At 32.3% G+C, this 13,340-nt stretch overlaps 1 protein-coding gene across 1 annotated transcript; it reads right to left on the bottom strand.

Moving 5' to 3' along the window:
* Positions 1–304: 304 nt before the first annotated feature.
* Positions 305–11,434, bottom strand: LOC132561531 (conserved oligomeric Golgi complex subunit 6-like). Its single transcript, XM_060226232.1, has 19 exons — positions 11,327–11,434; positions 10,916–11,059; positions 9,912–9,983; positions 9,251–9,309; positions 8,645–8,756; positions 8,323–8,405; positions 7,812–7,882; positions 7,401–7,494; positions 6,504–6,580; positions 6,032–6,169; positions 5,697–5,761; positions 5,125–5,216; positions 4,702–4,816; positions 4,020–4,151; positions 2,586–2,753; positions 2,127–2,234; positions 1,737–1,790; positions 1,163–1,242; positions 305–680 (listed from the first exon to the last, which is right to left on the bottom strand). The coding sequence occupies exons 1-19, from the start codon at positions 11,432–11,434 to the stop codon at positions 533–535; spliced, it is 1,920 nt and encodes a 639-aa protein (XP_060082215.1). The 3' UTR covers positions 305–532.
* Positions 11,435–13,340: the final 1,906 nt, after the last annotated feature.

The raw sequence follows: 13,340 nt of genomic DNA, 5'->3' as shown, positions 1-13,340 counted from the left end.
AAGATTTTATATCCAATCAGCATTCACGATCTCTGTTTATCATCCAATCAGCATCCCAAGATTTAATATCCAATCAACATCAACGATTTCATATCCAATCAACATCCAAGATTTTATATCCAATCAGCATTCACGATTCATATCCAATCAGCATCCACAATTTCATATCCAATCAGCACAAACAATTTTTGTCAAGTTTGTATTCAAAATTTTTGCGTAAAGTCAGATGAAGTCTAGATGTCTAATACTGTACTGCAGTATAAAATGCAAATAAAAGAATAACAAAAAAATCAATATCCCACAATCTTTATTTTATCAAAGATTATCGTGACCTCCTTAATTCACATTATCCAACTTACCGTGTATCTTTATAGGTATTTATTTTATATATTAAATATCACAGCTATACTCCACATGAAACATTTACAAACAAACATACAGAACATCACCAACAAAATGTATGAATCATTCACACATCATTTCATAGTCATTTCCATTAATCTCCTCAAGATGTTTTTCCTGATGATTATAATCATGATATCAATCGGACGACTTGGTCTGGTGTGCGTGGTACTATGCTGGATGAGTCCTTATATTCATTTGCTGGGTTACAGATGGCATCGTAAATCTGTTTGTACGCAGCACAAATCAAATCAGATGAATTCTTTTTGACCTTTTCTCTGTAAATTAAATAGGTTCTTTACTGGATAACTTATTAGTGATTAGATCAAATACCCTAAACTGAATAGTTTTCAGATATGTCTATCTAAATGAGATCAAATTATCATTAGAAACCCATTAGCTCGCTATTCAGTTAATAAAAAAATATGTAACTATTAAGTGGTATGAGTTTTATTATTTCTTGTACTCTGTAGTCTCTACTCAAAGGCAGCAGTAATATATTGTGTTCCTTAGACATGCGACATTTAACCTATGAACTCCACAACCACCCTGGAGGAGTCTACTCTGAGAAAAGAGTAAGGAGTTGGGTGATCTATACCATGTGATCTACCTAACTCGTCCACTAAGTAGGAGTCTGCTTTACGACAGAAACAACAAGTCAATTGATCTATACTACATGACCTATCGGACTCATCCACTTATTCGGTGTCTACTTTGAGACAAAATCATTGTGTCAGGTTATCTACTTCCAGTGACCTACCTGACTCGTCCACTTAGTAGGAGTCTGCTCTGAGGAAGCACTAGGGAGTCGGGAGAGGCCATGTAACTATCAAACTTTGACTGGAAAAGGAAAAAGTTCAAATTCAATTCAAATCTGATTTTCTCTCAGTATTTGTTATAAAACGCTCAGCAAATGATACAAACATCAAATTTCAATTTGATTCGATTTCATTGAATAGTTTTAGAAGTCTTTGCTCATACATCTTACTTTAAAACAACAACAGTACAAGGTTTTGAAACAAGTTTCTACTGTTCAAAATGGTGATTTTTTTTCAGTAAATAGTGTACTTCTAAGTACCAATAAAACGTTTGATTGAAGACAAAGAAATCTCTTTGCTTTGTGACCTTTGAATAATTTCTGATATTAAATAAAGTTGTAAAGCTGTGCATTGATACATGTGTTTCAATGTATCATTGAATTAACATTTACTGTCAACTAAATGATAATAAATACATATTACATACTAAAAACTTTCTACATTAAACAGAAAATAATTTGATATAGGAGATGTACTATTAAAAACAGCTTTTACTGAATCACGTCAAAATCTCACCATGGCAGATTTGAGTGATGGTCCGTCCAAATCAGGCTGGGAGGACAAAGGGCCCTTAAACAAATAAACAGAGACCGATGAACTTCATGCTAAAATTAACCTTGGCTTAAAATGTCACAGATGATCTCAGTTAGAGTAGCAATGAAAAATAATTTAAGTAGATAATTACATCTATTAACAACTGGATGGCTGAGTCCTTAACATATTACTGTTACCTAAATTTAAAATTCAAATTTGTTCTAGCAACATTCAGCCTTTGTATAATCAAGTTTCAAAACAATATACATTTTTATCATTTCATGTAAAACCCTGACTTCGCTAGTATCTGACTCACAAGGTTGTTAGAATATCTATGATAGCCTTATATACACAAAAAGATAATAATATTACCTGTTTAGGTTGATGCTGTTGGACTGTCCCGTACACAATGGCCAGACCGACCTTATTGAGTACAAAGGAGGCCTGTTCACTGACCAGGGTATCTATCTGGGCATCAACCTTATCAATAAATAATATCATAATCACAGAAACAAGTCACCTGTATCATACCCCAGTTGTTCAATACTTCAGAACACTGTCAAATACAGAGTTTTATAATGACACGTCAAAACACACTGCAACACTTCACGATTCCTTATAAATTTTATCAAAACAGTTTGCAAAAACATTAATTATTATGTTAACCATACTGGAGAAGACATACTGCATATAATATACAACAACAGGCAGATCTGCAGAAAAAATTTTCAACTCTGAGCGAACTTCTCACTTTTAACACGTGTATGAGACAAGTATCATATGAAGGATATCATCAGTTCTACAGCAGTTATAGCTGGTGTAATCACAAACCTGAGCCTGAAGCATCTCAAGTCTTGTGTCGGTGAACTCGTACAAAGCCAATGTAGTCTGCATCAAGTATATACAGTTGGCCATATAGGCAGCCATGTCAGTTGAGTTAAGACGACTGGCAGAGACAGAGCACATCTGAACCAGCGGGTCAATCACACAAGACAGGATCTACAGCCACAAAAATCTAAGATCAGAAATTGTGTATGCTGATATCACAAACTTTCAATAAAATGGACTGTAATTTGATTACCCACTTGTTTTAATCCTTTGTGTGACTGATTGAATGAATGAATCATTTATAAATTTATCTCTTTCTTATAAGTGATTTCTAACTCTTAGGCAATTAGTCTTCATAAATGCTCCTTTGCTCGATACCTTTTTTTAAAGATTTTCAAATGGCATCAATTCACAATTAAGATTCTATATCGATGTCATTCTTTTTCATGTATCATATTTTCTGGGTAATAAGCCATATAAACCACAGAGCCAATTTTTATCACTTTTTTCCATTTGATCCACATACAAGAAACACCCTTTCTTACCATACTTGGTCACTATTTTGGTTGTTTGATATACTGGTAACAGATAATGGACGACAGTTCTTACGAAGTGGTAACAGTTACGGTGACCAAAGTTTGTTGACGTAACAGAAAATGGAGGACAATTTATCAGAGAAACATTTAAAAGTTTGCAAATGAATTATACACAGATAATCCTTTATTTTTGTTATGTAGTTTAAAAAATGTAAAAAAAAAGCAAATATCAAAACTCGTTTGGCTTGGGTGCCTTCACAGATTGTCTTCGCACAGATATAGGTCCTGACATTACATATGGTTTACTAAACAATCTCTCCATCGGTGTCCACACTATTAAATATTACAGAGGCCCTTGCATGCTGACCAAGTTCTAATAGTTCCCTATTATTTCTTCTTGTAGTTACACAATGCCATTCTTATTGTAAATAAGCATGGGGGTAATTCTAGAATTTGACCTATAACCAAATGACCTATCGATCCCAGGATGCAAAAGGCTATTGTAAACTTCTGCTACGACTTCCAAGAAACTGCGAAAGTCCAGAAGATAATATTGTGTTTCATATTAAAAGATATGATTAATTAAACCCAGAAGAATGTTATTTTTATTTCAATCTTCTAATCAGCCTGTATACTCTTGCAAATGACACTTCTAGACGATCTGTTTCAGTTGTGAACACATGACGGGCAGGTAAATCTCAGTACCTTCTCTAATCCTACAATGTTAGAGGTTTTATACAATGAGAAATTTATGACAGGTGCCGTGTATAAGCTGTACGCACAACTCACATGGGAAAAATGTTGCGGCTTATAATCCAGAAAATACAATAATTGTTTTTTTCAAGATTTTTTGTAAAAAATACCAAAGACAAATGCCACAATTGAATCACAGAACAAGCACCTGTTTGTAGTCTTGTTTCTTGTCATCTATAGCAACAACAGATGCATCATGACAAGCAAGTACATCTTTCAACAACTGCAACGTCTGATTCAAAGAGCTTGTAGGACCAAGATCAGAAGGAGGTAACTCCACCTGAAAATAAAATGTCAAGATTTTCATCACTTCACAAGATATCTAAATTATAAACAAAACAAAATTTATCATTTCTTAAATAATAGAATTGCAATATATGTATGGTAGAATGCTTTTCATTTTGAACTGGCAGAACACATTCATATTAAAGTTTTTTTTGTTTCTAATTCTAAAGGCTTAATTTTCAGAATTAACAGAACTGGTAACACTCTCTGTTGTTGCAGTTTGGCATATTTGACCCCTGTGACTTTGAAGAAAGTTTAAGGTCATTCATTTAAACAAACATGATAAACCTTCATCCTAGCATTAAGGCCCAATACCCTGGGCTTTTGGTTATTGAGAAGAAGTTGTTAAAAGATTTTGACATATTTGATATATGTGACCTTGAAATGAATTGATAGTTCAAACCTAGTGCAACCTTTTGTTACAATTCAGATCATTCAAACACATCAAGTTAAAAACTGTTAATTAATGATAGGGCTCTCGGAGTCAATAATCATCCTTGTGACCACAACTCACGAAGTTATGCGATGTCCACACAATCACAAACCTTATCAAGGAGTTTGTTGGCATTACAGTTGAGGCTATTGAAGAACATTCTGTGACTGAGGTCCTGGATCTCCGATACAGTATTCAGCAAGGCTGCTTCCTTACAAATGATCTGACTGGAAGATAAGAAATGATAACAAAAATGAATTTATTTCAAAAGTTTGTTTAACACATGTCCTAACTTTAACATCAGTGGGGACGGAGCAAAATTTTAAGTCTTACATCAGAAAAATAAGAGGAAAATAGAGATCATGATGACCTATTAACCTTAACATATGGGTCGGTCTGGTATAATGTATGACAGATGTTGTATTTCAACAGTTAGATGAGTATGAGTCGGGTGGGCAAAGCAATATTAAAGCCTCCCATTGTCATGGTGGATTTATGATTAAACTGATCCAGTTGGAGCTTTGGTAGAACTGACCTGATCGTGTTGTGATAGAACTTGAGGAGATTGTGTAGTTTGTAGAGAGTGACAGCATCCTGTTCTGATACTAACACCTGTTCAACTCTCACCTGTATAGAACAAATATAAGACAACCAATCAGACTGCAGTGGTTTCATAGTACATGATGCTAGAAGAGCTCCAAGGCTACACTTTCGGATTATGATGGTATAACATGAAATTTGACACAACACTGACATGGGCGAAGATTCGTGTTTGGTACAGAACACACAATTTATTATTTAAAGTCTTTACATACAAACCTCCAATGACAAACTGTACCTGTATCCTGACAAGCTTTTGACACACTGTTATGATCTTAATATTGGTGAAAAGTGGCTTTTTGTAATACTCTTTGAAGATTTTCAAATATTTTTCACTAGTAATCTAACATTTGATCCCTTGCAAAAAAATTTTACCTTAGGTATAAACAAAATCAATTTTGTAAACAAAGCTAACATCAACAAAGCTTTTACAGTTTTTAAATGACTTTAGATTTAAAAAACAACACCTTCAGAACAGTACCCTGTTGCTATAGTGATAACAATTACCTTGAATGGACGACACACCCCTTCTGTAATATGACCCAAAATATCCTGCACCTGTTCTTCGTTGGCTGTAAAATAAAATATGACATGAAAAAGACTTGCAGCACTTCTAGATTCTTGATATTTGATGTGAAATAAAATAATATTTTAGAAATAAAAACTTAAAAGGAGAGAAAATTACACTACAGCAGGGATTTTATAAAATCTATGTAACATTTTGACTCACTTTTGCTGAGGTTAACAGATGATAGGATAAGTCTCAGTTAGACAAATATCCAAAAAGATTACTTTAAGGGAGAGTCAATAGTAATAAGGATATGTTTAAAGTGGATACCAACATTGACATTTCTTCAGCAGGGACTGGAGGTGTTCCTTCTCTGATGCTGCTGCTTGATGAAGCCATGCCAGCATGTCCCCTACATACCTAGTGGGGTCATGTGAGTGCAATTCTATGGGGCGGGGCATTCCTCCAGGACCTGAAAGAGACAAAATACAGAACTCTGATATTCATGTCACAAATGCTGAAATCATGTACAAGTAATAAAGGATTTGTATAGCACAGTCAATATCAAATATCAAAGTAAAAAGAAATGTTGCCTCAGTGAATTAATTTGATAAAGAATTTCGGATATCCTCCACAACTAAAAAAAATGTGAAGAACATTATCAACTATCTGGATTATCATTGAAATTCCAATTTATTGGTCTAAATTCACAAATTACATCAAATCTATGTACACTGGGAAGAACACAGTTATGGTAATCACCTTAATAAGCATGATTATCATTGTGCAACATGTCCTTGACTTACCTCCCCTTGTCAAAGCATCTATAAGTCCACGAACCACAGCAGTCCTCCTGGCAGTACCAAACTCATCTAATGTATACCTGCACAAAAACAACAGATAGTGATATAACGTTTGTAGATTGAATTGAAAATGAGTAAAAAATATATTTCCCATGAAAAGTATTTATCAGGAGAAACACATGATTCACTTATATTTGGCTGTAATTTTTTTTTCCAAGTCACAGAAGTTATTTTTCAACATCAACTTAGTTCTACACCTTTCATATAGGCTTTTGTTTTGTTGGATCTACCACCTCGTTAACAGACAAGATCACTGTTAGGCAGAGTCTCCTTGTAGTATCTTGTGACTACCTCACTGAACAACATACAGGAGGCCCATCACATGCTGTTCAGAGCATTAAAGGTAAAGTGTCTTGCCAATGAATAAAGCAAAGACTATATTGTTTCTCAAGCATTCTGAGAAGCACAAAAAGCCTCTAAACTTCACCTGCTGTTATGTAAGTGAATGCATGACCAACTGAGCAATCACAGCCCCCTTTCCATATAGGACAGTTTTTGTATTCTTAACATCTATATCAACGGATAACAATTTAAAGTAATGTAAACAATCTATATAGTTCCATTACATCTGACAAACGTAAATGTTTAAGATTGTTAAAGGGTCCTTTATTGTACTTTTGTATGCAGTGCAGATATATACTCAATTCTTGAATGTAACCCAAACAACATGAAGTCATTCAAAGATGCTGCTTGCATTTTAAATTTCACAAATTTTGGTAACATAATTTATATAATGGCTGAATAACATAACAAGAAACAGAAAGAGGAAGATTTACAAACAAGACTGGAATAATTCAGTCTCAGATTACACATGCTTCCTTCATAAAGAGAATTTCTAACCTGAAAAGGACAGGTCTATCTTCAAGGGCTTCCATAGCCTGGCACAACATTGATGACATATCGGGAGAATCACCTGTTAGCAGCCGACATTCATCTTTAAACAGAAACACATTCTTTTATAGGCAAAGGTTACAGCAATGAAACACCTAAGTAATATTATGTAATAATGTTGATGGTAAGTTATTTCTAAAATATTTTATAAAACTATATGGTTAAGAAACCCAAGAATTTATTGTATGATTAAAATGAAATTTAATTTAATGATATGCAAACATTTTGAAAAAAAAAAATTTCTTACTTGCTTTTTCAACATATTCTACCTAAAGGTATATTTTGGTTTCAGTTGTCTCCCTTGCTTTGTGCAAAATTTGTAAAGATAGGGTATACATTGACAACACTAAATAAACTTACTTTGGGCCCACCTGTACAGCCGTTCATATGCAGATTCCTGATGGAGAGCCATAGTTTCCATAATTTCTAGTCTATAAAAAATTATGCATGGTGAGTGGTAGATATAAAATGACATTACATTGCATTCCCATAATTTTAGAGAGTAATGGTTGCTGCAAAACATTCATTTTTTAATACCTTTCAAAATAATGAAATTACAGGTACAACAACTATGAAAATCCTTCTGTCAAATATTCACAAGAAATATTTTGATTCTGTAAGCTATACTGTATAGCAATCATCACAATGAGATTATTAAAGTAAAGTTTAGAACTTGTATTCATAAAACATGGCTACAGAGTCGAATAATCTTCATATTTCTCTTTGTTTCTGTATACAATATCACTCTTTTGTAGAAATTGTTACCATCCTCATTTACATAGAAAATAATTAATGAAAATAATTTTGTAAATTTCCCTTGAAAATTGGTAGAGGTCCATATTTCAATGTTTTGTTTTTAGTAGTCATTTACCCAGCAGTCTGTTGGTTTGTCCTTAGTAGAATTTTACAGTGCTTGTGAATTTCTTTTGCTTTAGCCAATGCCCTGAAGAAGTCCTACAAAATAAATAAATATGGACAAAAACATATTTAATGTTTTCAACATGTTACTAAAATATAACACATCTTAAATTGCAAAAAGAAAGATGGTGGTTGCTATGGTTGAAAAATAAACAAACAAGATATCAAATACATCTGAAATTATTTTACAAAGAAAATGCTTTATAAGGTAAATGCAGACTTTTCTGTTTAATTCATAAAATTTATTTAGAGTCTAAAATGAATGATAAACACACCATGTGTAATGTTCCATCTCGACTCCCTCTCAACGCTGTAGCCTCCTCAGGCTTCAGTTGGAATTTCTCTAAAAATGCATCTGCCACCTGGGCCTTAACTTGCAGAGTTTGACTACAAAGATGTAAAAGAGATCGGATTTTAATCTAATTTCTATTAAGTTTTCTACATAAAGATAATTTTCTATTAAGCAATAAATAAGTATTCAATTATATATACATGTAGGTATTTTTTTTTTTATTTTAGCCTACTCTAATATTTTCAATAAAATAATTTTCACAACACTTAACTTTGTACACAAAACAGATATTGAAGCTGAAGAAATCTGCCTATTGCCTTGATATCAAATATCTTTTTTAAGATATTCAATTTGAAACTGATATGTTATCAACAGGAGTAGAATTGAAAAAAAATAAATTTCCATTGATCAACAATTAAACTAGTTACTGGGAGTAGTGCAAAACAATATTCAGTCTACAGCATGAAATTCAGCTTTTAGAAATAATGACTATCTTGTGAAGGTCATGAATTTTATGTACAATGTTTTACTTAGTACCTATGTTGTCATTGTTGCGTAAGGAGATTTAAATATAAATTTGTACACCAACCTTTCTGATTGTAACTTGGTAGTTTGATTAATCAAGTCATGTGTTTGTTCTTTAGCAGCCTGAAATGAATAAAAACATCTGTATTGCCTACATTTGCAGCTAAAACTGTAAAGAACAGGATAATCTTAACTCAAGTCGTGATAATATCTTGCTTGAACGAGCAGAACCAGCTTGTGACAGAAAATAACAAGGCAGAAACCAATAGCAGCTGCAGAATGTGGTTTTGTTCCAAAAAAATCCATAGCAACTACAGCTAAGCGAGAAAATATTTCAAATTTACAATGAAATGTACCATGAAATGATTATGTAGATGCTGATAAAAGTAAAAGATTGTGAGCAGGTGGTTGATCTTTGGTTCACCATGACAAAAGAGAGAACAATATAACCATAGCATCTTCAAATGGTAGAGATACGGTAAGAGAACCAGAAAGTCTGAATGTGTTAAAACTTGAGGGACACATTGGTTTTATCACTGATAAACAACAATCATCACAATAAATCACAACTAACCGATATGTTATCATTGATATGTAATGACACAAGAGTATTATTGATCATCTATCACATATCATATGTACAGGTAATTTTGTTTTATTGTTTAACAGTAATGACCAAAAATATATAATCCGTCTTTAGGCTTCCCTCTAGCATTGTAGCATACCTTGAGTCTGCTTGTCATGTCCTGACAGCATTCATTCATGGACTTAACATCATTATAGACACTGTCCAGTTGCTGAAAACATATAATTTTACAAATTATCAAATTTTCATTGAAAAAATATCAGTTCAATGATAATACAAACAATTCTTCTTTGTAAAATAATAAAATGTTATCAACTTTTTACTTTTCCCTCTTTCATATATTGTATTCTATTGTATATAAAATAACTGACTAAAACACGCCATCCGGAAACAATCATTGACTTACTTAGAAATATATATATTCCTAAATCCAAATTCTAACCAAAACTTAAATGGGAAACTTGTATAAAAAGTGAACATTTCTTTTTACTTACATAATTAATTAAACTAATTTAAGGCACCCAAAGTCAGGTGTTAATCCAAAATTGTGAAAACTAATCCGGCTAACAAATTAAAATATGTGCGTACACAGAATTGCTCTTATTAACAGAAACAAAATAAAGCAATTGACTGTGTAGATCCATTGATTCAAGGCCTGTTTTTAAAGAACTGCTAACATAAAATCTGAGTCAGTTAAGAACACTTGGAAAAGGCCTTGTAAAGATATATCAGTTTGAAGTGATATTTGCTTCCATAAAGAAATAAAGACTATAAATTACTGCTAATTTATATGATTTCAGTTTTTACGAGTGTTATGTATTTCCTTGTTAATCTTGTAATTAAATTGTGATCATTCAACCTTCCTTTACTTTTATACAGGGCATTTTATGGATTCTGACGACCAATCCGCAATTTATTTTTGTCTTATTGCACCAAAATATACAATCGCTGATACAAAGTCACAACCCTTTGGACTAGTTAACAAGTTTGCAGTTGATCATTAAGTTTTGGATGAAAATATTTAAGTCCTGGATTAATGCTTATCCATTGGGACTCATCCAAATTTCGGGAACCCACTTTATCTCCAAGTAATGGAACTCGTAACCCTACAAAAACCGCTGTATATATAAATACAGAAAGTACCTCTTTCACAGACTGGAATACTTGTAGGAAGTCTTCATTTATCACTAAACTCCTGCGTTCAATATCACTTCTTAGATTTCTTCTTGTTCGCAAACTATTCTCACTGAAGAAGACTGATAAAGCCTTCAGTGCTTCAAGCATTTCCTGGGGAAAAAAGTTAAAAATAAAACAAGATATCATGAGTTATTATATAATAAACACACGCTAAGATAATTATTTACAATGGTGTTTTCGTCATCTCTCACGGAGTTTTATGCTATATGTAATGTGCATTTGCCTATTAAACAGGACATGCTACAGACAGATTAGTTAAATATCAGTAAGTTGTTTCTCCACCCAGATCTGTATAGATTCTTAACATAACAGACGAATACATAAGCTTGTAATGCTAATGTGAAACGTCGTAGTTACTTTATCATTGTCCAGCCGAGTCTCCAATATTTTGTTAAGCTTCCTAGACAGCGGGTTTGCATTTTGAGATGAAGAAAATGACGTGTCGGACTGTTCCTTGTCAGCCATTTTGCTTTTTCAATGTACTTTGAAAGCTCTGTATTTATCTTCCATGGATTAAGCGCACAAGTGATCTGTATATGTACGTGCATAATAGATATAGATCGAATCAAAGTACCGGACCGGATCTGTTTAATAGATTGAATTTATACTTATTTTTGCACTAAATTTCAAGCATTTATACATAACTTAACCACGGTGACTGACAGGAAATTTCTATTTAATCACTCATCTTTCAATCAATTTTGATGAACACCTTTCTGAAACTAAACAATTTCAGTGTTTACTTTGTAAATAGCAATTATTGATATAGCAATGTTGATAAAGAACTTAATGACATTGATGTAAGATTTCTTATTTATCAAATAAGATATCATCATCTTATTTGAGTATATTGTGTAGGAAGCCAAACTGTCATCTATTTATGGAGCAATGTTGATCCCATATAAGTACTTGACCAAATTAGACAAGGTACATGTATCTACCTCAATGAAGATAATTTCTTAAAGCTTCCGAGATATCTAATTTACTTAATAAAATATTTTCTTATTTAACAAGATATCTGATTGATTAAATAACATTTATTATAAAGTAAGTTAAATAAGATATCTAATTTATACTAAATACGATATCTACTGCAGTAAATACCTGTAAGATATATTATAAAGAAAATTTAATAAATTCTATGTCAACTTGCACAAGATACCCAAATTAAACTTTGATAAGAAACTAACAAAACTCAAATCACTCATTACTACATGGAAAAGAAGAATTTTAACACCAATAGGTAAAATTAACATGATCAAATCAATACTAATTTCACAACTTAATCACTTATTCATTGCACTGCCAAATCCAGATGACAGATTTCTTTCAGAACTTAACTCCATGTTATATGAGTTTTATGGGATAGTAAAAGAGATAAAATTAGAAGGGATATTGTAATTCAGGATTACATTAATGGTGGGATCAAAATGGTAAATGTTAAAGCATTTATAGATTCACTTAAATTAAGTTGGATCAGAAGGGTTTTTCAAAGTTTGTTAAAATGGCAAGCTATTTTTAAAACATATGTAAATGTAGATTTATTGGCTAACTGTGGAACAGACTATATTCATTTTTGTAAAAGTAAATGTAAAAATAAATTTTGGATTGATGTTTCAAAAGCCTGTCAAAATTTGTATGCTGCTAGTGATGGGAATATAGATAACAATGAAGTTTACTTGAAAACCCCTTTATGGTACAACAATAAAAGAATTATAGACAGAAAATCAGTATTCATCAAAGGCTGGTATGACAGAGGAGTTATGATAATAGATGATCTGTTAAAAGATCATCATTCTGGTGGATTTTACACTTTCCATGAATTCACTCATGTATATCAGGTACAGACTAATTTTCTTCAATATCATAGTGTTCTTTCTGCAATCAAGAAACATAACTCTAATCCTGTTTTTCCGTGTTCAAACATTTTACTTCCAACTATTCATTTACACTTAGAATTAATTTTAAGAATGTCTAAAGGTTCTAAACACTTTTATAAGATTCTTATAAAAAACAATGTAGTACCTTCAGGTCAGAAAAAATGGAATAACACTTTTAATATAAGTAATTCCACTTGGCATCAGATATTCAAACTTCCTTTTCTGATCACTAAAAGTACTAAACTTCAATGGTTTCAGTGTAGAATTAATCATCATATTCTGACTACAAATTCCTTCCTGTTCTAAGCACGTCTAGTGGTATCTCTTTTGTGTATACTTTGTAATTCTGAAACCGAAACAATTATTCACACTTTATGGGAATGTCAGGAGGTCCAAAATCTCCTCGCCTGTTTTGAAAGGTTGTTAGATATTCTTACTATTCCTTTTAATTTTAACAAAGAATCTTATCTCTTTGGATTTCTTACGCAAGA

Source organism: Ylistrum balloti, unplaced genomic scaffold (assembly GCF_031769215.1).
Source record: "Ylistrum balloti isolate Yb309-2 unplaced genomic scaffold, AGI_CSIRO_Ybal_v1 Utg371224, whole genome shotgun sequence".
Lineage (NCBI taxonomy): Eukaryota > Metazoa > Mollusca > Bivalvia > Pectinida > Pectinidae > Ylistrum > Ylistrum balloti.
Note: the sequence above shows the minus strand (reverse complement) of the source record. Positions and strands in the feature narration are given on the sequence as shown.

Bases quoted from the DNA above. Each gene is read 5' to 3' on its own strand.
- LOC132561531 (XM_060226232.1), bottom strand. From the start codon at position 11,434: ATGGCTGACAAGGAACAGTCCGACACGTCATTTTCTTCATCTCAAAAT. The intron at 11,060-11,326 runs GTAACTACGACG...TTTTTTCCCCAG, and splicing joins CTCGGCTGGACAATGATAAA to GAAATGCTTGAAGCACTGAA. The intron at 681-1,162 runs GTAGGTCACTGG...TTTAATTTACAG, and splicing joins CTACTAAGTGGACGAGTCAG to AGAAAAGGTCAAAAAGAATT.